Source organism: Gobio gobio, assembly GCF_949357685.1.
Source record: "Gobio gobio genome assembly, chromosome: 5".
NCBI classification, from domain to species: domain Eukaryota; kingdom Metazoa; phylum Chordata; class Actinopteri; order Cypriniformes; family Gobionidae; genus Gobio; species Gobio gobio.
This window is the reverse complement of record NC_137101.1, coordinates 9941045-9968066: the sequence shown is the minus strand read 5'-3', so window position 1 is coordinate 9968066 and position 27022 is coordinate 9941045. Positions and strand designations below refer to the sequence as shown.

The following is a 27022-nucleotide window of genomic DNA, read 5'->3' as shown; positions in this document are numbered from 1 at the left end:
AGATTGCTAGGTAAACAACAATACATGTCTGAGAGACAGACAGACATAGGCTACTCATTTACAAACAGTTTCACTTCACGAACAGTTCACAGTCTCGGCTGGAACGTCTGAATGCAGCTGGTTGTGATCATCGGAATCCGGATGTGATGAAAATGTTTCAGCTCAAAGTTTCTCCAGGAGCAGCAGCTCGAGCGCGCGGGACTCTAGCGCACAAACTCATTATCCAACGTCTGCTTGACAGGGATTTTTGCACTGTTTTTGGGAGGAATCTGGTCGTTTTTACGGAGTTTTGATCCTAAGTAGGGTAGTAAGGAAACCTTTTCTAACGGTTCGCCAGTTTTGCCTAAAGAAAGGATGGGAATACAGGAGTTTAGCAGTTGACATGTTTGAAAGGTAAGTTAACTAACCAACAAACGTTTGAAATGCTATGTTACATGTTTTGGCAAACAAATAATATTGACTTAACAAGTTGATAAGATGTTTAGGAGGGTGTTTTGTGACATTGTAAGTTTCGTTAGTGAAGAAGAAAAAAAAAACCTAAGCAAAACTTTCCACTAAGTATAACGACATTTACCCGGATGACGTCACTCCATAGGAAAGCTATTGGAGTTGCGTTTGTTTACTTTGACGCATTGAATCAACGATTGATATTTCAGCTGTTTGTTGTTGTCTTACAGGTTTGAGGGCTAATTGCGCGGGGCGTTGTTGTTTTTGGGTGTGTTTAGTATCTAAACATCTGGCTCATGTCCTCGGAGACTATTTTACCTCCGGAGGGGCCTGAAGGGCCAAAAAAGCAGCTTCAAGAGGAGACAACCCAACTTCTGTCAAAATCAACAGGTAAGAGATTGATTTTTCCATATGTGAGATTCTGATTCAGCTGTATATCATGGATGCACGGATTAATTATTGTTTTAATGCCTATGTTAATGGAGATTTGTATGTTTGTACTGTCTAGTAGTCGGATAGACTATGGGGGAAAAAATGGGAGTTTTTGCACAATAAAACAATAATAGAAGCTTTACACTTTCCCCCCATTGATGTCATGGCCGAATTGCTTGTGAGTGTCTCACAATTATTAATTTAGCTTCAGTGGAATAATTTTAGGTCTTTGAAAACACTTAGTCACTGCATTTGACTTTTTTCCAATGTGACAGATCATCTGCAAAAATGTGACACTGATTTTTCTGCATTTAAAATCTTTAGAGCAGATTTCTTTTTAAATAATTTTTGAACATGTTAAATCTGGGCCACATCTGCTGTGATAATTTCCGGCAAATGAAAATATTTGCTGAATGGTTTTAATGCCAATTATTAATAATGATGACTTATTTGATTTATCTCCTGATTTTTAAAGGTAATCAATAGACCCTTTTCACAGACTGTGATGGCGCGTTTTAACGGTCATCATTATGGTAAATCCTGCAACGTTTTTTCTATTTTCATTTTTTTTTTATTATTTACATTTATAACACTAATACTTTGTATTATATTACTTTTGCATCAAATTACAAAAAACAAGTTACCGCTGCTGTGAGGGTGTTTCTAATACAGCGTCTATGGGAGTGACGGTAAAATTAACATCTTTCTCTCTTTCACTGCCGGTATTAATCTCACTCAATTTTTCCCCTCTTTTTGAAAGTTGTGAAATCACTATTGTGGAGTTTTTCTTTTGCTATTTGACCATATATATATTTAATGTATACTCTCATTCACTGCTATAAAAGTTAACCCAACCATGACGACTTCCGCTCTGAGAAACCCGGAAATGTAAATCATAAAATCTATATGTCCCACTTTACCTGGCGTCCCACTCTTGCTTTACCCACCAGTAACTGACTTGCATAAATAGCAACCAGCAAACAGATTCCCCATATGTATGTTGCGCCAGTAGGCATGATAATGTTTTCATTATTTTCCAATAAAGATTGAAGGAGCGCCTTGGTAACTATTAGCAGGAACCACTGCCAATTATAGTTTTTAATTAACTTTCTAGTTGCTTGTGAGATTATCACATGTAAAATAAGCTTGGCCCCCCTCTTCTTCTTTTTTTTCTTGGGCACTGAACCGTTAACCATCCTATTTATACCAAGCATCATTATAGCACTGTCAAAAAATGGCAAAGTAGGACAAAGTAAGCAATCACAGGCTCCGGTGACAAATGGATTTTTGTAGGGCCTTCAAAGTCTCTCCGTTAAGACTGGATTTCCCTCCCCGGGGAGAGTGTATGCTTGGAGAATAGAGCAATTTATTTCAAACTGTAATCACTAAATACAGCGATGCATCACAAGGCAGCTGGTACTGTATGTGCATTTGAGGAGTCATGGCTGGAATAAAGGGTTTCCATTCATCAGCCTCAAGCCCAGATGAAGTGATATCAATCTCTGTATCTAGAGCTACTGTATTGTATTGATCTTGTCCCATAATGCGCTGTAACGAGGGCTGTAGAAAGGGGAAGAAAACCCCCCTAAACTAAACACTCTATGCTCGGCAACAGTGAAAAACAAGCTTCTGTTTGCTGAGTCACATGCCTTTTTCCCAACATGCACTTGAGTGATGGAAAAGCACAGGTTTGTGCAACAGAGCTGCTTTGACAATACAAAATAAATGAGCGGTTGCCTGCTGCCTCTGTACATGTGCGGCCACATCGAAGGCCGCCGCAAATAGGACGAATCGGAGAAGTCTCGTTTACTCTATGGAATTGGAGCTGAATAAGTTTAAGTGCAGCGTTTAAAGGTTGCCTATCTTTTTGTATGCCTATCAGGCAGGTTTCGCCCACATCCATTTTCCAATTTAGATGAATGCGCTCTTTCTAGCTGTAAAAACCTTGGCAGGTATTGTGCACCCGGGAGCAGAATCGAGAAAATGAGATCCAGAGTTCTGGCCCGGGCCTACCTGATTCCGCCCACGCGCTTTTGCAACTGTTCACCAAAGGAATCTGTTTTATCTGGCAAAATTAGAGGCTTCTCGAGGCTTAGGCGAGTCAATATTGGCCTTTTGCATGCTTGGTTTCCTGGCAGCTATGAAACTCAGAGATTTCAAATACTTGTCTTTCTTTTTTTTTTTGTCCAGATAAATGCAACAGCTGCACTGATGAATCCTCGGATGCTACGGAAACATCCCAAACTCCAATACCAGGAGATCACAGTTCAGACGAGCAGGGTCACATGATCGGGGAGAACCACACCCATGATGGTCTTGTCAGAAGTAAGTGCAAATGAGCGAGTCATGTAATCCAAACACGCTTGACATCATTGGCTAGACTCCAAAAACTCTTGTTTATGCATATTTTTGGCAAATGTTGCCCACAAGTTTCGTCTTCGCTCGGCTGAGAATGATTCATAGCTTTCTCTTTCTATAACCGATGCCTTGTAGCAGATGACTTCAGAAGAAATGGTTCTCTTAACGTTTTTTTTTTTTAATCAGTCAGTGATGTATATGTGAAACTGATTTCATTTGTTACCAGTCTGTACTTTACCATAAACTTCAAAGAGTTTGTGATCCAATCTCATTTGGATTATCAACTGACATCAACCTTTGTCAGCATTTTCTACAGTTCTGCGCTACTGAAAACTGAAGCTTACATCTGGAAAACACTGATGTGATTTTAAAACGTTTACTGTGATGATAATTGATTTCATTATTTACTGCTGCGCTGATATTCTTTGCCTTTGGGAGTGGCTTTGATTTGAGATTATGATAATGCATAATCTATATGCAAGTGCTTTGCTCAGTTATTTTCGTTGGGAAGATAATGCTATAGGTGCTGTGGCATTAGTTTGAGTGAAGTGTTGGGTGTTGATTAAAAGGAAAATGTACTGGATTTGAACCAGCGTCTTTCTATTGCAGGGAAGTTGTTACTTTCAGTTGTTCTCCTGCCAAAGGCTTAGCGAGCGAGGATATCCCATTGAGGTTTGGCCTTGGTTGGCCTGGATCTGGAAATCACGGCTGAGCACTTGAATGTACTGAAATAGTAGCTCTCTTACCTGGTAAAGCATGGAGTTGCATCATAGAGACTTTTCTTGTTCTGCTCATATGGACTTGTGTACTCTAAAAACGTTGAGTTTGAGAACATCTTGGAGGTTGTTGCTCCACATGTGAGATCAAGGGTGGATCAGCTCAGTTGCTGAACTAAGTCAGGGCATTGTTTTATGCAAATTATGTCAAATGGATGAGGAGTGATGGAAAATCTCACTCATCACTACTGGGTCGGTTGGAAATAATTAGGGAAACAAAGATTTGAAACAAAGGATGTGTTCGGAAAATTCTCACCACTTGTTTTTGGAAGGGGGGAAAAAGTCCTGACACACCCACTTCCCCACAGCCTCGTTGTGTAGAAATCTGGTAGACCATGCAAGAAATCTGTTCCATGGAAGATGCAAGTTTGCCCCAAAAAGCTTTTATTAAATACCTTTATTCAGCTGGAACACATTCAATTGATCAAAAGTGACGTTAATCCTCTACGGTATGCATTATGTTCTAACAATGAAATACATGAAATGGCTTCAATCATACAAATCAAAACAAAATTTTGAAAAAAGGTTTTTTTATGGGGTACTTAGGGAAACGTTGCTATGGCAATGCTGTACCACATTGGAAAATGATCAAAAAGTAGTTTTTCTATAAAATTATGATTTTTCTCTTCTATTTAAAGGCATATTTCTTTTATAAATTGATATACTTGGAATTCATGCAAACCAAAAATAAGTAGCTCCCTATCATTTAACCTTCAAAATGAACTTTTTGAAGGACATTTATAATGTTACATTTATATTTCAAATTAATGCTGTCCTTTTGGGCTTTCTACTTTTCGAAGAATCCTGAAAAAAGTTTTCCACAAAAACATTAAGCAGCACAACTGTTTTCAACATTGATAATAATATAGTAAAATGTTTGTGCAGCAAATCTGCATATTAGAATGATTTATGAAGGCTCATGTGACACTGAAGACTGGAGTAATGGCTGGCTGCTGAAAACTCAACTTTACCAGCATAGGCTTGAGTTATATTTTAAAATGTATTACAATTCATTTTACTATATTTTAGTATTAACTTTAGAAAAGTTATTTTAAACTGTACTAATATTTCACAAAAGTACATTTTTACTGACATTTTTACTGACATTTACTGACTTAAAGGGTTAGTTCACCCAAAAATGAAAATTCTGTCATAATTACTTCCCTCATGTCGTTCGACACCCATAATACCTTTGTTCATCTTCGGAACACAAATGAAGATATTTTTTGTTGAAATCCGATGGCTCAGAAAGGCCTCCATTAGCAGCAACGAAATGTACACTCACAAGACCCATAAAAGGTACTAAAGACGTCGTAACAAATTCCATCTCACTACAGTGGGTCTACAATAATTTTATGATGCGACGAGAATTCGTTTTTGTGCGCAAAAAAAATCTAAATAGCGACTTTATTCAACTTTATTCTGGGCCTCAGACGTGAACTCATGAAGCACCACGACGCATGCGCGAGAATAGAGCCAGCGTTCTGACACATGACTCGGAAGCGAGGAACTTTGTTTACAAGCAGAGGAAGACGCACCGTATCTAAGCTGTTGAATTCTACATTGATTGTGCTTTAGGTCTTGGCGTAGTGCTCAAAATGGTGATAAAGTGTGCATTTCATGGATGCCCGAACTGTACTCAACGTCATTTTCTCGCGCATGCATCGTGGTGCTTCGTGAGTTCACGTCTGAGGCCCAGAATAAAGTTGAATAAAGTCGCTATTTTGATTTTTTTATTTTGCGCACAAACTATTCTCATCACTTCATAGAATTATTGTAGACCCACTGTAGTGAGATGGACTTTTTAACGACATCTTTCACAAGACCCATAAACGGTACGAGTGTCAATTTCGTTGCTGCCAATGGAGGCCTTTCTGAGCCATCGGATTTCAACAAAAATATCTTGATTTGTGTTCCGAAGATGAACAAAGGTCTTACGGGTGTCGAATGACATGAAGGTAAGTAATTAATGACAGAATTAAAATTTTTGGGTGAACTAACCCTTTAAAGTGCCCCATTTAGGCCCCGATCACACAGAACGCGTTTTAACCGCCTGCTGCGCCTCGCGTTTTAGAAGGAGCGCTCTGAGCGCATGAAGTTGAAATAAAATCAACTCTGAGCGCAAAAGCGTCCAACGTCATCGCGTTTTTTTTCTATTGTACAATCGAATGAATGGAGAGACGGGTCTTCCTTTGTGGCGTTACCTTGATTAGACTGACAGCACAGCTGATTCGGGGGTTTCCTAGCAACATAAAAAAAAACCCACAGCGCACTGCTATTTTCTAAATGAAAAAACGTCAACCAATAAAGGCAGTGCAGTGCGCCTCGCATTTTCGAACCTGAAAAACGCCTTCTGTGTGATCGGGGCCTTATGCTATTTTAAAGGCTCCTAATTTAGTTTTGGAGGTCTCCTTCAACAGGTTTACATGCATCAAACGTCAAAAAACACTTACATTTTCTCATAATATACATTGCGCACACCACATTGTTCAATGATTCTCAAACGACTTGATGGATGAATCAGTCTCTCTAAATCCTCTCCTGTCCGCGAGCTACTCTGCTCTGATTGGTCAAATGGCCCAGTCTGTTGTGATTTGTCTACCGCTTACAGCGCACGTCGGAAACAAACACCCATTACCGGAGCCGTGCAGAGGCTTCCTAAAGCTCAGCGATTGTTCACTACACACTGTAAAGACAGTAGCGATGGCATCGATTTTACCATATCAATCCGAGCGCGACGTATGATGATGATGATAATATTGCAAGAAATAGTTATTCAACTCAAACTTCTGTCACAAGGACGACTTGAGCAGGACGTTTGTACATCAAACGTGTTGTATGTACGTACACATACAACTGATGTATGTACATCAACAAAACCATGCATATATTTCTAATTTATTGCGTTGCATGTGTGGGAACTGTATTAACTGAATTAACTGAATTAATAATGGTGCAGACGTTATCTGAGAACGTGAATGACTGATGTAACATTAAAGTTTGCAAAACAAATCTTTCTCCATCCTTTATCTTTTCTCAAAGTAGTAAGAATGATAGACATTCTGTATTAATAGACACAGTTTTATGGAATAGTGGCCCATAGCAGATTTGTATTTCAGTAAGACAGTAATAACGTTAGCCGGTTAGCTGGAAACTTACACAATATTAAACACAAAACAACGTATTTTGAACACCAGGTAGAAATTATATACATCAATAATTATTTATACTTAAAGGTTGTGATTCTAAGGAGCAAGCTGGTCCAAATAAACTTGTACTGACCCATTTTTCCAGAGCAAGTGTTTTGTGAATCCGTTGAGATTTGAGAAGCAGTCATGACGTGTTTGAGGGCGGACAACATAGTCTGGCATTATGCAAATATCATTTCTAGTGATGTAGAACTGTTATGCAGTAAGATTAGAATAAAAAAAAAAAGCAGAGTCGTCTCTTTCTTTTGGGAGACAATAACTTTATTTATTGTGCATTTTCGACTTTACAACTTTGCCGAACGTTTACATTCACAAACAGCTATATTACACACTGCATGAAAGGGAATATTCGAAAAACCATAATACGGGCACTTTAAAAATATATATAATATTACCAGACACCAGTAGCTTGGTCCACTTTCAACTTGTTTTGAATCTCGAATAATTATAAGTGATTGGATATCTGCATAGGGCTCTAGAATATGTGACTATACCCATGTATAAGGGGATATCTGGCCAAGTATGGCTAGAGAAGGGCTGTAAGGCAGGGCACTAATTGGATTGGGAAGTATGATGTGATATTTAGAGCCTAGAGCAGGAAATCGATAGGAAATCAACTTGACTGGCTACTTTACAACAGTTTATCTTGTTTTATCATATTTCCATTTTAATTTGCTAGCAGAATTCACTGTCTAAAGATGAATCGCTCTTATTCAGCACTGTCCGTTGACTTACATGGGCAGATAAAAATGGACTATGGTTGAACATACTCCGCTCGAGCTATCTGTGTCATTTTTAATTGCATACTTCTCTATTAGTCTGCAGAAAGACAGTCCAGTAGAGGCACCAAGAACAAACGCATTACACATCCAGATTCTCACAGAGTCTCATATGTGTGGGATGTGGCGAGTCTCACAGCTGAACGACAGGAAAACTTGTTCCGGCCTGTAAGAGTTTCAGGGTAATGATGTAATGATCATGAGGTGTTTAATCGCTGAATAATTCACCCTTCGTTGGGAGTTTGATTGACAGACGATCTGACCAATCATAATCCGCCGAATCCCCCATTTTTGTCCGACAAACAAAGCAGTCAAGAGAGTTCGTAGATTAACATTGGTGGACTTGAACTTGAAAAACGGTGTGTACTGACGTCTTTCCGCGTTTGAAACAACATTCCTTCTGAAGTCCATTCATGTTTATTTGATACTATAAATGAACTAGAAGGAAGTGATTTGTTCACGAGCAGCTTTAACTGAGGTGCTACAGCGACCTGTCACCACACATTAAAGAGCCACAAAACGGTATTTATTGTTTAAATTTCTTTAAAAAATGACAATTTTAGAGTTGAGACTTTGTTTCATATTAAAAGTAACCTGCTCTGTCCTGTCTGTCAGTGCGTTGTCAGTATCCTCTTTGCTCTGCGATTGTGTTTTTCACTGTGAGAACATGATGTGTGGTGTGAGAGCGGGGCTTGTCGGACATAGCAACAGTAACTAAAGGGGGCGGGTCTTTGCGAACGGTCAATTCACTTGAGTTTCAGTCATTTCTAGGGTGTATATCATTCTGTACGATGTCTAGAATTTTGTGCTCTCACTCAGGGGTTACATTAGGTTCAGGATCAGGTATTTATCGTTGCCGTTCATAATTTGGCTTTTCTGTTAATCCTCAAACTCAAACCTTGGTTCTAAGAGAGTACACATGCATTTCACCTGCATTCACTTTTGAAGAGTGCCTTTATTTCGATCATTTTGGGCGGAAAGAGTTGATTGATTCAAGATGCTAATTTTTCAGACCACGTGTTCCTCCGAAGCAAGAGCCCATTAGAACAGAGTAATTTTCAAGTGATTACTTAGCCGTGGGTCATGGAATCAAAACTGGAATAAATAGGGTGAAATGCTAGCGCAGGGGTTGATTAAAATGGCCATTGTGATTCTACCTCTGTGCTAATTATTTCCTCATTGTCTTGGTGTAGACATATTTCATATGTAAAAATTCCCAGCATTTCAATTAGCGTCCTCGCAAAGTGCCGAAGCCCTTTTGGAGCTCTGCAGATTTCTGAGTGTAACGTTTATTTAAATTACCTCAGATAAGAGGCGATCTACACATCTGTGAGCTATAGGTTTAACACACCATTAGCATTTCTGATTGTTCTCATTGACCATCAGCTCGGTGTTATTTCTTTCGCAGGGTGGGCATTATGGGAAACGGCGCTGGGCTTTGAACTAAGCAAGGAATAATAGATTGGAAAGTGGAGTCTGTCTGTTAATAAGATGTAGATTCGAGGCCTACGCTTTGATTAACGGCACAGCGATGCATCTTCGAGAGCGCGAACGCACCCGCAGCAGCCACCCGAACACAACGCTGCCTTTTCCAGCCAGAAAAGCACTTGAAATGAGAGTTGAGCGGGAGGGATTACTGGCCCTCTAACAGGGTTTTGGCTTCAACATTAAGGTTAAACCCCTTTTCTATTACAGTGATCTCTCGTGATGTGCTCCCATCCTGCCCTGCATGTTTGCAGGTTCACCGCACCTCTGCTAGGTCATTCCGTCAGGCCTCTGATCACTGGGGGGTGACCGAGGAGCCACCGACTGACTCCATTCAGACAGTGCTCCCTGCCATGGCTAAAAATCGATACGGCCATCTCACGTTAAAAAGCCTCTCAGAAACAGACGAGCACCCCTGTCCTTTAGCCTGATTCCTGGGCTTAAGGTCTTGATTGGCACCCCGAAGACAGAGTCCAGTGACCCACAGCTGTCACATTAGTGCAGTTAATGCTGAGATTGAAACGGAGCAAATAAAGGAACCTTGTCCATAGATATATATATATTTTTAATAAACTCTCCTGGCTGGCTTTAGTTGCCCCCGGAGTCCCTCTGTAAGGCCTCGTTCTGTACGGCCTCCAAGAGATGCTTGCTGCCTCTTGATCCTTATGCAATTTTTTTTTTCTTCTGTGCATGATGTTTTTTTTGGGGAGATTGGTGGAATCATTGAGTCACCGATGTAACTGAAACTGAAAATACACCCCCAGCCTCCTCACATCTGTGTTGCTGGTGTTTTTTGTTTGCAGTCGTCGGGAGGGAGGGTGGAGCGCTCGACGTATGAAGTCTGGCAGCTCCCTCAGGCTCGGTCTGAGTCACGTCATAATTGATCTTTCGAGAAAATGTGGTAGCTGTGTAAAACGGCTAAATCTGTGCAAGATGTGCGTTTTATAACCGCGTTTGTGTAGAGCTTCTGCGTTTATGGGATTCTTCCAGTCCACCGTGATGGAAACGGATAGAAGGGAAGGAGGTGCAGATATTGCGTGAATGTTGTTTCAGGTTTCGAAACAAGGTGAAAGTATGAAAACTGCGGTTTCGGCCTGCTTCAGCAGCAACGACCACAAGCTCCTTTAGCTCAGTGGAGCATTGCGCCAACGTCATGGGTTCAGAGATTAAAAGGTTTCCCCTTGATTGCAATGCAAGTTGTTCTGGATAGAAGTGTCTGCTGAAATCATACATCTAAAGTTAAACAATAAAAGTCTTCAATTTAAGGATGGTCACAGTGGTTGACTAGTTGATCAGACTTTTACAAATTGCATTCTGGTTCTGCATGTTGTTTGAGCACAAAAATGTGTCTCATGTAGGAAATCCATTTGAAGTGTACGGTGAAACGTGTTTAATCAGAGTCAGGGTAATCCAAAACCAGCTTAATGCAAAACATCCATCCTTATTTCATCAATTAGGATCAATTTAAAAAATATGTAGTTTTGCATATCCCCACTTCTGATGGATTGTGTCTGCTCCGCACTATCATAAGGTTTTAATGATTTTGATAGCTAGCATGCCACATACTGCAAATGCAGATTTGAAATGGGAGTATAATAGATGAAAAGCTCAAGCCTTCACAATCTCGCTCCTTGTCTTTGAGTTGCTGGCTGCCTTATAAAATGTAATTAAGCAGAACAAGGTCCGAAGGGGTTATTTTTTTTCCTACTCAATCAGCAGGCAAATTACTAAATTTGAAATTAGTAAATCCCAGACGCCTGGCTCGGCTTGTCATTGTTACAGAGAGATGGAGTGAAAGAATAGGCGAGCGAGAGCAGGACAGGCAGTGAATGACTGCGAAAGAGGGTAGCCCTGGAATATTAAACGCCTTCTCAGGTGTCACATCTCTACGGCAGGTTTCATTCGAACAGCCAAATTTAAATGATTGTCAGAAAGAATTAAAAGTGTGCTGTAGCATAGAAAAAGCTGAGTAATAGTGACTACCTATTCATCTTCTGCTAGAAATGAGTATAAAATAAGATGTGAGCTACGGTGTCTCTCAGAAATTAGATATTGTAGGGTGCCAGCAAACCGGAGGAGGTGCTGTAATGGAGTTAAAATAGTTCTGGCATGTGACATTTGGGGCGGCTTCAAAGAACAGGGCAATTACTGTGATCAAGACACACAGTAGTCTCAAATAAATGCATTAAAGACACAATTGGACAAAAGTTTAAATAACCCAACTAAGAAATATACATAGCTGTTGTGCGTGAGACGATATCAAGAAAGTTCTGAGTGTACCCGGACACAAGGCGTTTTACACCTTATTTGGTAGGTTCGGAATCATCTTATGTACAAAATGAATCCAGCTTGGGCAATAGATCACCTAAGTGAAAATTTTAATTCTTTACTTCTCTTCTCGGGAAGTAAGACCTTGCCACGGAGTCGGAAGGTCAAGCCATAAACGATTTTTAAAATGCTGAAGGTTTTTTTTTCTATCTCAGCCCTTTTTTTAATAATATTCATTCTACTTTCCTTCCCTCCAACCAAATTCCCATGGTTTTGTTTCTATAAATACGGGGACATCATTTCAACTGAAAGAGTATATTGCTTTGGATTGAAAGGAGTAAGCTTGCCATAGGTGTTTGTTAGGAGAAATGCCACCCCGGGCTGTTTTGGGAGATGGTGGGAAGTCTCCTGGTAGGTCAGTGCATATTTGCAAATTAGCATTTCAATCAGTGAGACGGGCCCATGGAGCTTTAAACAGTTATTTGTGTTGCATTCATATTATATGCACAGAGCTAAACAAATTCTAATGCAGCAACCCGGGTGTGGATTATTTTTCAATCTTTTTTTTATTAGGATTTTTCAAAGAATGTTTTTTTTGTTGGTTTGATTATTGAATAATTTATCTTTTATTATAATATTAATATAAATGTAGTATATTTATAATATTGTCAGTTTAATTTCATATTTTAAGATATTTTAAGATCAGTTATTTGTAGTGGATTACATTTTTAACATTTTAAAAATTGTCCTTTTGAATGACGTCCTTAAGAGCCCTAGGTTCAATATTAGCTGTCCACAGATTTGATCATTTGTAATAAAACCAGATCTATGTAACTTTTACACTACAACGTCAAGTATACCTGGAGAATCACATTAATCTTGTTATAAGTTATGCTTCACCCTATAAAAGATCAAGCCGTTTAAAGGGAAATTTCCACTAACTTGACCATTTTCACTTCAGACAGCTGTTTTTCACCATCACAGTGCTTTTGCATATTTTCACTGGCCAACTCTTTTGTACAGGTAATGATTGTTAGCCATTAGCAGATGATGATAAGAAATGGATGGGGGCTGTTTAGCTGGATGACATGAGTTGACAAGTGAATTAATGTATGTTCCGTTTGATGGGCGTCCTAATGGGGCACAGCAAACAGCTCCACTCTCAGGATGAAATATTAAAAGGCCTCGAGCCGCAAAAATACAGGGACCTACTTTTCCTTTTTTTCTGTCTTTCTCTCTCTCTCTCTCTCTCCCTCTCTTTACCTTTCAGTCTCCATAGAGAGCAACGCAAATGAGAGAACATCCTGCCCCGTCTCACCTCCTTTCCGACATCTCTCCTGCTTGACCGAATTTTCGCCGTCTTGTTTATGCCGCTCCATGCCATTGACGTTCATACATATTCGTTCTTGGGAGGTCCGCCATGCTCTGCTTCCATGTCTTTGGGGTACAATTTCGAATTCTTCCAGCGGAGCTATTTTCTGTGACACCGAGGCAAAGGGGTGTTTATCCACAGTTTTACATAGAGAGCGACGCCACGGTGGCGCGTCGTCTCTCCTGGGCGTCCCGGCCCGCCGTCCCCGCGTGGGGCGTGCGGCGAACGTGCGGTGACAAATGGCAATTATATTTGTGTGTTCTTCATGAATCCATCAAACACTGGCCTTTTAAAAATGCTCCCAGGATATTTGAGGCTGTCAGATCCAGGGGACCAAATTGGGATGCTGCTTAGACAGTCAAGAAGCACTCACCCCCTGTTTGCCTGTGATGTGTTTGACAGCGTGTGTAGAGGAATACCATGTATTATTCAACTACAAATGTACACTCTCAACAGTTGTTGATATGTTGGAAGCAGAGCGGTTAGAAGACCAATTTGGACTGTTTTCTCCCCCCCCCTCCCTCCATTCCTCACCGTAACATGGTGTTTTAATGCAACCTGTCAGCTTGTGTACAATCACCGTTTGCGAGACAACGCTTGTTTTTACGCTTAGTGCGGCTATTCAATTTTTATCACCTATCATGCCTTGGGTTGAAGGCAACATTTATATTTTATCGAGGGATAACTTTTTTCTTTTGGGTTGCTTTGGCCTTTGGACTTTCGATGGGCCTGTGCGATCCTATCAGTGTTCACCAGATGCCCGCAACATTCTCTGTTCTGTTGTTCTAGCAATGTTGCAAGATGCATGTGCAACGTGTTCCTTGACTGGGCCGCTTGTGAGGCTGTCTGGCGAAGCAGAAGCTAATGTAGTGTAGTGGTTAAAGATCAGGTCTGGTTCAAAACACTGCAAGGAGGGATCCATAAACCATCTCCGTTGTGCCCTAGAGCAAGACACTTAACTCCAGGCTGCTCCAGGGGGACTATCCTGATGTACAAACATCAGTTAATAAATTATTGCTTTCTTATAACTGCTGTTTTTTTATACATTTTAAAAGCTCAGCTTTTCTTGGATGTAAGGTAGTTACCAAGGAGGCAATGACAACGGAAAGCTTTTGTATTGAGGATTTTGTGACCTTGAAGGCTGTTGATGTGAAATTTCAGTAATCATTTTTCTAAAGCATCTTACAGTAAATTCATGGACTCCTGGAGTAACATCTGAACATTATTGAAACTGAGCTGCAAAAAACTATTAATTTTGAACTTCCTCTAGTGTCACTCAGATTATTGCAACATTTCAACATTTTATACTTTCAGTTTAGTTTGTTTTAGTAATATCAAGTGCTTTTGTCATTTCTGTTTAGCTTATATTTGTTTTTATATCAGTTATGTATTATTTAATTTAACGTCATTTTATTTAAGTTATTTTAGTACATAAACCTATACGAACGCTAGAAATGTTGCCTTGGAACATTTAAGAATGGCAACTAAATACATTTTTAAGTTTTTCATCTAATATTTATATTTCACCTTATTTTAGCTTCATTTCAATTAACAAATATGATTTTTAAATAGTTTTACTTGACAATAACAACACTGACCAGCAACCTTCTAGTCACCAGCACTGAGCTTTGCTGACAACTACCCCACAATTTATGGGATATACGGATTGTAAAATTTCAAAGTAATTGAATCATCATAATTAAACAAATGAAGCATCTCTATAGCCAATGGAGTATCCTGTTGACTCCCTACATGTGTTTGGCAATTGGAGTGCTCCTGTTTCTGAGCTTTAGTGTACATGTAGATGGACAGCTGGCTGATGAGGCTTCCATGTCCTGTTTTTAATTGTAATTTTACGTTCCCGTCACCATCCTCCCAGGGTGATATGTTGTTATAAAGAGGTGGGCTGGATTTCTTCTCTTGTTAACAATAATTGTTAACACAGTCAGTGTGGACCTCCCACCAAAAGAACAAAGTAATTAAGAGAAAAATCGTTTCCCTGAGATTTCCTCTAGAATTTCAGGTGTCTCTACCTTATGACACACCAGACAAAATGCAGAGTTCATTGCATAAAAGAAAGAATAAGATGAAACATTTTTTTCCAGAAATGCAGGAAGATGATGAATAATTCAAAGGAGCCCAATAAACATGAGGTGCGTATCCTGAAAGAGAGTACAATAAAACTCCCAGCAGAGCTGAACGCACACTAGTGTCACTTACTCACTTTGCCATCACTACTGTTGCATCATACAGATCCTCTCGGTTCAGGCCATGACCACCTCCTCATGTGTGTGATGTTTATGAAGTACTGGGTTTCTGTCTCACTTGGGCCTAGGTTTGAGGGAGACTATTCAGAGTATGGTTCACTGGGTGTTAGGGTTGGGGATTGAGAAGTGGTTCTTATTCAAAACCAGTTCCTTAAAAAAAACAGACAACAAAGACAGCGCTTTGGTTTGATGCACTAAAGCTGGGCTCAGACAAGAGTTTTAACCGATTATGAAATCTGTTTGCATCACGCACAGCCTCAAGGGATAAAATGTTTACTGTTGTTTGGCAACACCGTCAGCATGTTAGCGTATGGCTTTAGCAGCTTTCTAAACTCTAAACCGGTATGTTGAACTGAAGCGAAACTCAGTCATTAACTGAGGCGAAATCTCCACGGCTCTTCTCTTTGTTCATAGAAGGCACGTTATACAGGCAGTTCTGTGTACTGTTTCTCATTGGCTATTGTGAAAGACATGATCATAGTCATAATCATCCTGATTTTAAATCCTAAAAATTCCCCAAGTCCCTTCATATTTCCTAAATATGAAATATGAAATAGCGGAGTGGCCCCTGATGTGTCTGTGAGCAGGTCGAGAGGTTTAAGATTTGATCTATAAGCGCCTTAGGGCCAAACATTGTAAACGACCAAGATTTTTTTTTCTCAGATTGCCGGGAGGGGTAAATCGGGGACTAATCGGCCTTAAACTCATGTACTAGTCTGAGCATGGCTTAAATGTGAACAGGTAGTTGTTGAAGTTTTTTTTAACACTTTTGTAGTTCTAATTGAATCGAAGACAGACAGGGCCGTGGCGGAGGATTCGTTGGGCAACAGAAGTGTCAGACAAATGTCTTTTTTTAAATGCGCGTTCAGCACCACCGCTCCCTGTTCACAGAGTACACACGATCACGAAATTGAAAGTGAAAGCAAATGCGAGCGCGCATTCAAACGCGATTTCAATATGTTACCGCTGTTTGAAAGCGGCTCACTGAGGCATGAGAATATCTCTCAATATGAAAGCTAACTGTGTAGTTAACCATCTCTTAGCTCTGTATCATGCTTGAAGAAAGAATTGGTCTCCATTTGCACTTTGAATATTCAGAATATTGAGTACTTTGATTATGGTTGCACTTATTGTTTGCACTTGATCTATGATCAATTTGTGGGAAGGAGTTCAGTAAGGAGGTCAAAAGCTGAGAAGCTCATAAATCATGTGCAGTTCTGAAGAGACAATCTAAAAAAAAGAAAAGTCAGTCAGTTGAGTTTGTGCAAAACCTTCTACAGTGCTTGAGTATTGTTGTCTTTTACTGCATACGATAATTCATACTCAGAAAGTAGAACTGAAATGATAAATGAGTTAAAAGTTAAAACAAATGCACCTGCACATTTTTTTCTAGTCATGTATTTCATCATTGAGGATTTCTTAAAAATAGGCCTACTATGTAAAAATCTTGTCTTGTCTCGTGAGATAAGCGTCTCGTCACACCCCTACAAAATATTGATAATTGGATGATTAATAAACTGGAATCATTAACTGGAATTGGAGCCAGAATCTTTATTTCAATCTGTATAGGGCATGATGTGACAATATGAGTCACTTCAATAACAATTTGGTAAATATTTTCTGGTTTGTTACTTACTTGAAATTTACTAGATTAAATTTGTCATTTACATCTCGCCATAGAGTGTTTTCTTTTCCTGTTTTGCATTTTATATTTAAATAAATGCTATAAGGTTTCTTTGAGTTAGTAATAAGGTCGAGTCACCTTGTTACCAATCCAGAGAACAGCTGTGAAGTCTTTCTGGTCCAAACAGATGATTACAAAAAGTTCTGTTTCTCTGTCTCTCTGCAGCTCAACCTCAGCCTCTTCCCCAGCCAGCAACATCCCTGCAGCATGCCATTGATGGAGAGGCTGCCAGGCAGCAGAACGGTCTACACAAAGTGCTAAGTAATGGCCATGGCACGCCCCGCGGGGTCACACAACCGCCCTCCGCCGGCCAAACCTCCGAGCCCAGGAAGCACCCATCGCCCGTCTCGCACCGCGTGCAGAGAAAGCTTCGTTCTAGCCTGTCGGTCAACAGCGACAGCAGCAGAAGGAGCAAAAGCAGCTCGACGGGTTCCCATAAACCCGGCTCTACTCCAGAGGGTACATTTACTTCACACACGCAAACACACACTCGCACACAAACTCGTATGTGCTTGCAGATTTTCTCTACTCTTGTTCATCTGTGGTCTTCCCCTCCCTCCGGTTAACCGCAACTAATCTGTGACTTTTCTGTTCTGTTTCCCGTAAATGCACTGCTTTATTTCATCTTTCATAACTCCCAACTAGATTGATCTCTTTATTTCTGTGGTGTTGTATTGTCTCGCAAATGGAAAGGAAAAACAGAAGGCCGATCTGAAAAAAGCAACTTGCACATTGTCAGGTGTGATGGTAAGGAGAGGGCGGTAATGAAGGAGATCGCTGGTGCATTAGTATTGGTCACCAAGGTGTGACCTTTTAACAAGACTGCGGAGAGCGGGAGGTCTGCCATGTGTCAACCCCACCTCAGCAGGGGCCGTCGCTAGCCTCTCTCACAGTGTCCTCTCATTAAGACCGGCTCTCTGCCTTGCTTCTGTGTACCAGCGCCACTTTCCTGGCTCATGTATTGCGTTTTCTTTACTGCGTGATGTTCAATCATGCTTGTCTGATACCATAACCCTTTTAAATCAAGCAAAGTCTTGCACCTGCTGAGAACTTCAGATTCTCCGTAAAGCAGTTTGTATGTTTCATTAACCATGCCCTGGCATTTAGCGGAATTCGACGCGATAATTTAGGAATTATCATTCTCAACTTCTTGGGATTCCACAAGTTGACTACTTGGCCCAAATGTATTATCATGAAATAGCTTGACGAGTGTGATTTCTTTCGTGCTGATGTGTTTTAGTTTTTTTTAATTTAGCTTTTAGTCTGTAATAAAAAAAAAAAAAAGTTATTGTATTCTTTTATTTATTCATTTATCATATTGTTTCTTAATTTTATGCTCCATGCATAATACATCATTGGTGTATTCTGTTGCTACAATTGTTGGTTTTAGCAAGAGGGGACCTTCTTGTACTACATTTATTGGACACGTTTTTATGCATTTATAAAAAATGATTTTAATAATACAGCCTTGCATGCAGGATTTATTTATTTATTTGGTTGGTTTTAGGGTTGGGCGACGTCTACCTAATCAGATAATGTCTACAGTGAAACATTGCAATGGACAATTAAAGGGTTAGTTCACCCAAAAATTAAAATTCTGTCATTAATTACTCACCCTCATGTCGTTCGACACCCGTAAGACCTCCGTTCATATTCGGAACAGAAATTAAGATATTTTTGTTGAAAGCTGATGGCTGAGAAAGGCTTCAGATAGGCCTCCATTGGCATTCAGTACATTTACACTCCCAAGACCCATAAAAGGCACTTAAAACGTCGTTACAAAGTCCATCTCACCACAGTGACTCTACAATAATTTTACGATGCGACGACAATATTTTTTGTGCGCAAAATAACACCTCTATCCAGCTTGTTATTGTCTTCCGTGTGTGCCTCCACGACGCATGCGCGAGAATATGACGCAGATCCGGCGTTCGGACACATGACCCAGAAGGGATTTGTTTACAAGCAGAGGAAGACGCGCGTGTCTAAGCTGTTGGATTCTACATTGATCGTGCTTTAGGTCTCAGCGTAGTGCTCAAAATGGGGCTAAAGTGTGCATTTCATGGATTCCCGAACGCTGGCGCTACGTCATATTCTCGCGCATGCGTCGTGGAGGCACACACGGAAGACAATAACAAGCTGGATAAAGGTGTTATTTAGATTTTTTTTTGCGCACAAAAACTATTGTCGTCGCATCGTAAAATTATTGTAGAGCCACTGTGGTGAGATGGACTTTGTAACGACGTTTTAAGTGCCTTTTATGGGTCTTGGGAGTGTAAATGTACTGAATGCCAATGGAGGCCTATCTGAAGCCTTTCTCAGCCATCAGCTTTCAACAAAAATATCTTCATTTGTGTTCCGAATATGAACGGAGGTCTTACGGGTGTCGAACGACATGAGGGTGAGTAATTAATGACAGAATTTTCATTTTTGGGTGAACTAACCCTTTAAGTTAAAGGGGTGGTTGCATGCGATTTCACTTTTTAAACTTCAGTTAGTGTGTAATGTTGCTGCTTGAGCATAAACAGTATCTGCAAAGTTACAGCGCTGAAAGTTCAATGCAAACGGAGATATTGTCTTTTAAAGTTATGGCAGTTTATTGCCTACAAAAACGGCCGGTTTGGACTACAACAAGCTTCTCCCCGGGTTGGTGACATCATAAACCCTTGCTAATAACATAAACACTGCACCCGCGAACACGCAACAAAGTGGGCGAGGCCATGTAACAGTCATTACGAAAGAGAGAGAGCTGTTGCAGAACTACAAACTACATTTGGCCATCTAACCAATCTAAGACCATTGCGTTTTTCGGAGGGATGGGCTTCATAGAAGCAGGAAGCAAACGAGCCTTTCAAAGGACAGTGGAGACAGCGGTGTGGAATAAAGGTAAAATATAAGAAAAATACAGCGTAAAAAAAAAAAAAAGTATTAAGACATGTTATACTGCGCCCCAAAAACACAACCAAGCCTAGAAAAAATCCACGGAACCACCCCTTTAAGCTCTGTTAATGTGACGCGCGTCTGGAGAAAGAGAGAAAGCGCATGGAGCTGAAAGAGCTTGAATGAAGCGTGTATTGCTTTAGATAAAACTAGAGGATGTAACGCTGAAATATCGTTACCACATATGATCCTGAATATCATTGGTTTAGTTTGTGTAAAACGTTTTTTTTTGCGCAATTAAACCTTTAGTGTTTAAATGGTGTGCATTGAACTGAACTGTTTTGAATGTAATTTGTATTGTGATCGGGAACAACTTCATTATTTTTTGGGGGGAATCACGATGCCGGCTCAACATTGTGATGTCTGTCAGCCATTGGCGATAGTCTATTGGCCCAACCCTCGTTGGTTTATTAGTTTTATTTTTAAGATGCATTTGCTCAAAGGTAACGATATAGGCACATACACTTATTAGGGACATTTGATCCTGTGTGTGAACAGTCAGGAAAGTATGTGAACATTTCCCAACACTGGAAAAGGTTTGAATTTTATCACTCAGGTGATTTGTGAGTAGGAGTCTACTACGAGGTGCGTGTTACAAACACTATCATCTCCCTGTGGATTTAACGGAAATGTGTATCTTAAAAGGCGTCATAGTTTTCACATCTTAATTGGAGAGGGGGGGTGAGTGAACAGTTCAATAAGTCTGTCTCATTACAGCTTGTGTGCGTGCGCGTGTTATTTGTAGAACTGTGTTTTGAATCAATATGTTCTCTCTCAAGTAGTAATTTCCCCCTGGAAAACAGCAAGCTGTTGTGTTTTAATGTTTACACGGATTACCATAATCTGTTTGCCTGTGAAATTAGCCTCTAAACAGCCTGGGAAGCTGAAGAATAAAGCTTTACAAGATCTCTGCTCAGGGGATTGCGATTCCTCGTGTTCTTGGCTGCCGTCGCCGGCTGCGATAACAGCAACCCCAGCAGAAAATCAACTAATTGAGAGATCTTTTGTTCCATTGCGGGTGGGTTAGGACCTTGAGTGATGGCGTGTTTGTGATTGTGTTGTGTTGTAAGTACGCAGTCGTCTAAAATCCCTCTGACAAATTCAATTAAGGCTGCGGGATGTACGCAGAAAGCTAGCACGGTCATTAGCGGTGCATCGTAATGCCATGTTTTCCCCATCTTTGCAGCTTCCCCAGCGTAACCGGAGTTCTCTTTCTGAAAGTTTACAGCGCTCCCTTCCTTATTGACTGCAAATTAACTGCTCGATGGCCACGTTTTTATTTTTTTTATTTTATCCCCCTCCATTTGGTCTCTAAAGCCGCCATGTACAACTCATGCACTAGTCAGTCTTTCTTCATTTGAACGTTCCTGCGCCGCTCGCTTGTTTTATGTCACGCTGCCTTTCTTTTTGATGTTAGCCTTTGGAGTTTTCCAGATGTCTCAAACTATTTCCTCCGAGGCGCTGGGGCTGTTTTTGGCCTCGCAGAATCTGGGCATCCTCCGCCCGGGCTGACATTAAACATGAACCCTCTCATTGGGGCGATGCCGGTTTTGCAGCTGAGATTAGGCAGCTTGTCTCCTGTGTACGTTACACAGACTCTCATTCCTTAAGATTCACACTAATCGCTGCTGATAAATTATACATCCAAGGGAATTCATTATGTACTGTTGCTTTTAAATCCGTTTCTAGAAAGAAATTGTTAGTTAAAAAAAAAGGACAAGAAAAATAGAGCGAAAGAATCGGTGTGGACACGTTTCATTTTTCATACTTGTTTAATAGGATGCCCCAAATCAAATCATTATTAAATGAAGGGCTAATCAAGCAGGAAGTATGCGTTTTTGATGAACATGTATTGTATATGAGTACTTTAAGCAGATGAATTAAGCAAACAGTTGATGTAGCTGATGTAGTCGGTTCAGGCGAAATCTAAAAGTATGCCTGTTTGACCTTTCAGAAAGCTGATGTTTTAAGCCTTTGGTGGGCCTGCATGCTAACTTGTTTCATGTTCAAACACTGTCCAGGCTGCACAGCACCACCGCTGGTCAGCTCCACCGCCTACAAAAAAAATCACTTTGATCAAACAAACATGAACATCCAGTGGTCTTCAGGCCTCGTCCTTGCTCCCCCCCCCCCACCTCACCAGAGCCCCAATCAAACCCAGCGATCTCTCTGACAGCTCACCACGGACTGATGAAAGCCATGCAAATTCACGTTTTAGACTGATAACGATACACATCACATCGCTGTGATTTCTCCAATGCACCGCAGTTTGGGTTCTACAGTTGATTAGAGGTCTGAGCGGCACGTCCAGGCTGGTAGGGGTTCACTGTTATTCACTACGACACTGTTTGTGCGGGAGCGCAGTATTGAAGCTTAGCTTGAGTGAAAGATGTTCTCTTTTTGCGTCGGTGCTTTGTTTGTTATAGTTGCATTTTTCTTTCTGTAACGCACTTGTACATAATCGCACACTGCAGTCTGGTTGTATACCATAAAGTAAATGATGCATTATATTGCAAACGCTCTATTGAGCGATTTGAGGATTCAACTCTTGATCAGTCAGTTATCTACCACAACTTTTGTTGATTTGTCTGCACAGACATGTTACTTTTTGTTTGGATGTGCTAATATGAATTAATAAATACATTTTATTGATTTATTTGCATTAAATATCTCAACTGATGCCTGAACCGAAGATCTGTCTAGATAGATAGAGGGATGGATGGAGAGATGGATAGATTATTCTAATGAATAAATACAAATTTACCAACAGATGGCCTGTCAGTGCTCCTGTAAAACTGTGTATCCATGTCATCTTAAACAACTGTAATTTGGCATCGTATGTGGCGGCCCTGCAAGAGGAAGGTTAAATGTTAATCAGAGATAAGAGAAACGACAGCATTAACGCACCAATTTGCTGGCAAAAATGTTGGACGCTGTTAATCAGCTTTACATGACCAACCCTGTGCTTTTGCATGATAATAACCCCATTATTCACGAAGCTACTAATCAACCCAAAAGTGGAATTCGTTCCTTTTGAATTTCTTTGATTCCTCTTTTGCTCTCACCGCTGCTGAACCGCCGTCTTACCCACACACACACACACACACTTGACACATACTGTATATAGTAGTGGTAGTGTTTTCTTGTCAGTCAGTATGATCAAAACAAACAAATAAAATATTGCATCTAAATTTTTTTTAATATATCTAGACTACAGAAATATGTTTGTTTCTATTATTTGTATTTATTTTATTCATTCATATTAAGACAAATTTAGTTTTTAAAGGTGAAGTGCGTAATGTTTGAGCCGCTAGTGACATCAAACAAAATAGCAAAAATGATCACATGAAAAGTGACCTTTTTCTGTATGTTTATTCTATGTTTTTTGTTTTGTTCTGCCTGCTGCAATACCTGAGAGCAGACTGCTGTGTCCACTGCATCCTGGCCTGCCTGTTTTGTGAATTTCTCACTCTGTGCAATATGGTGGTGGCTCAGGCCTCGTGCGGCACCTGCACGTCAGAAGCCTGTTGCTGCTGCTGCTGCGCAGACGACCTGGGAGACGACTGCAACTGCCCCTGTGACATGGACTGTGGCATTATGGATGCGTGCTGTGAGTCCTCGGACTGCCTGGAGATCTGCATGGAGTGCTGCGGAATCTGTTTCCCAACATAAAAGCCCAGATGCATGCAGGCGACAGCCAGGACAGATGTTGAGCGTGAGTGTGTGTGTGTGTGTGTGTGTGTGTGTGTGTGTGTGTGTGTGTGACTGTGTGTGTGTGTGTGTGTGTGAATGAGAGCTACTGAGTGTGTTCTTTTCACACTTGTGAAAAATCTGTTCCTGAGCTCAAAATGACTATAAAGGTCATACAAAAGGACAAAAATACATTATGTACACATTTCCTAGTAGACTAAAAGTGCACAAAAGCATAGATATTCAGCGCTCTATATTCAATGCTTTTATGTATCAAAGCTTGTCCTATTTACTGTTTTAACTGTGTTTTCATCTCTTTGCAGAGGGCTTTAACATAATTCTTTTGCTTTCAAAGACATTTCACACTTTATAATTTTAAAATCTCGCAGATGTTGAAATTAAAACAGAAGACGTCACATGACTTGAGGTCGCTCTGCACATCACTGTAATTTGAGTGGAAACATAGCGCTTTCACACTGTCAGAGGTCAAACCTTTGTGGGTGTTAAGAGGGATTCTTATTTTGAACTGTTTCTGAAAAACAGAAGGCTGTTTAAATGATAGCCAATTTTGTAAGTCTTTATTTAAACTGTGTCTACTGTAGCTCATTTAATTAAATGTCCCTACGTTCTTGAAACGACATTTAGCAGTTAGCTTGCTTTAAAGATACACACAAAAGAACTGGATACACGGAATGGTGTCGAATGCAGATGCTGAAATCCAATTTATGCATCTTGCGCGTAAACTTGACTTTGTTTTTGTTAAGCCTCTGCTAAAGATATACTATAAAAAGCACCTTTTTGATTTAGTACTTAGGTGAAAACTGAAGTGTTATTTTCTTGACTGTTAAATCATACACACAGTTCGGATTGCATTGCCTGAGACCTACTTGTGAATTGTACAAAGCTGGCATTTGTCAGCATTACATAAGCTTATGTTAGCATCATTACATTAACACAGTTGGTTTTTGTTCATAGCGCGTAAAGCCTTCGGTACGTCGTGTGTTTGTGATTCGTCTGACTCATTTCATCAAAACTGCTTACGACACATAACCTACTTGCCAAACTGCACTTCAGAACACAGTGTGACTGAACTGACCTGAAACATTCAACTGAAACCGGTTCAAGACAAACAACTTTACCTCTACAGACTTTACCTCTCCAGAATCAGACTATAGTTCTTGTGTCTTTTGACGAGACCTACTTATGGACCAAACTGACTAAGACTGGCTCTTTAACACTGAAAATATGCAAAAAGTATGTTGTTACTGTAAAGACTTTTCAAATGCATTTTAATAGGAAGCAAACTAAACCTCTATTCTTGAATTTTCCAAATAAATTTGTAATGAAAATGCACTACAAAATATATACATTGACATTGATGTAAAATCTCCTTTCTCAGAGAGAAAAAATAAAAATACCTTTTAGTGACAGTTGTTTAAATTTAATTGCGAATCTGTTGCAATTTCAGACGACCAGACAAAGATGTAAAAATCATGCTTTCCACATACTAAAATTCAGGTTCCATAAGTATGAATTTTTTTTTTTTTTTTTTTTAAGAATGTGAATAGAGCTTAGCATTTTTATCTGACCAGCATACTGTATTCAGCACAGTTTGATGATTTTATGTTTCCTCTTTTTAAATATCTGCATTATGTACCAAGCGTTGTTTTGTTAATGGACCATCAACATTACAATTTTCTAAAAATAAAATGTTCAACTGGAGACTAAGACATCTGTACCTGCTTTGTGATGCAGAATTGTGTGATTATTCACTGAAAATCGGTTACAGAAATCCGCCCGTGGTCTGAATGTTTATCAGGTGCATGTCATGCATCGGTGCAGCTGGGCTGTTTCCCAGCGCATTCAGGCATTTGGTAATTGACTCACCTGTACAAGGTTCAGAGATGGATATAATGTATATCGTTAGCATCGTAGTCGGCGTATCAAATTGTAATGTGCCCGGAGAGATTTTAAAGGTTTGTGATAGATTCAGGACGGTACGTCACACTGAATTAAAGGTTAGAGGAGTTGTACAGTCTATTAAATTGGTTGAGGAAGGATTGGTTTTGGAAGGTGGCTGATAATGCTTCCAAAAGACGTGACTTTATGCCCTTTTGTCAATTATCAGAAGTGTTATTTCATATACCATCATTATTTGCAATGAACATTTTTGTTTTGAAAGTTTTCTTAGTTAAGTTGTTATTGAGTAAATTTGAGTAAAAATTGTGTAGAATAACGGTCCCATTTGCTACCATTTAATTTGTGTGCATATTTATGCTGCAGTTAATTCTGTTAAATTTGGGGATGATTTTTAAAATGTTTTTGAAAGAAGTCTCTATGTCTCTATTTGATCAAAAATACAGGTAAGGCCTAATATTGTGAAATATTACAGTTCAAACTGTTTTCTGTTTTTAAATGTAATTTAAAATATAAATTATTCCTGTGATGACATTCCTGTCATGTCACATGATCATTCAGAAATTATTTTAGTGCTGATTTGGTGGTCAACATTATTTCTTATCAATGTTGAAAACAGTTGCTGCTTAATATTTTTGTGAAATTTTTTTTTTCAGGATTATTTAATGAATAGAAAGTCCAAAAGAACGGCATTGATTTTATATAAGATCATTTTAATTTGTCCTTGCTGAATGAAAGTCTTCATTTCTTAAATAAAATCTAACTGACCCCCAAATTTTTGAACCATAGTGTGTATACTGGACATTTTATTATTATATTAGCCGTCAGCCACCTTGGTTTAGATACTGAAATCTGCCTTTGATAAAGCTCATTCTCTAAACACTCTCACATAGGGATTGTGCCGCTACACACCGAACATGCATAAGTCAGGAGGAACCGGAGCCTTTCCCACTGGATGGTGGTCTTCCCTGACCTATGACAAGCCTTTGTCCCTGTTAACCTCTCAATTAACCTCGACACCACCCCACCTGTGCTGCCTTCTGTTCCCACCCACAACCTGCTGCCTCCCCCCTCACCACCTCCTGTCATTTTCTGCCCAGATACCGCCTGCCAGAAAATTACCATCTTATTTCACTAATGGCATTGCTGGAAATATTGGAAGTTGTCTCTAATCACATGGGAGATTTTTTTTCTTCTTTTTCTCCATATTCTTCCACTTTTTTTTCTTGTTCAGAAAGAGGGGGAGTTGAGAAGTCCAGGTAAGTGTGCAGTGACCTTTTCACAAAGTCACCCACCTCTTCTCCTTTTAATCAAACCCCCTCTGTTCCTCTCTGTGCCACTGCTTGTAATGTCACAATTAAGGTGGCTCCATTGTTTCTGTTTTCAGGCTGGAGAGAC

At 39.9% G+C, this 27022-nt stretch overlaps 1 protein-coding gene across 1 annotated transcript; it reads left to right on the top strand.

The window, feature by feature from the left end:
* On the top strand, positions 1-26396 carry mdfic (MyoD family inhibitor domain containing). The gene is made up of 5 exons (XM_079816882.1): positions 1-393; positions 678-837; positions 3070-3204; positions 17243-17536; positions 23439-26396. Exons 2-5 carry the CDS (start codon positions 744-746, stop codon positions 23687-23689), a joined length of 774 nt encoding a protein of 257 aa, XP_079673008.1. The 5' UTR covers positions 1-393; positions 678-743; the 3' UTR covers positions 23690-26396.
* Positions 26397-27022: the final 626 nt, after the last annotated feature.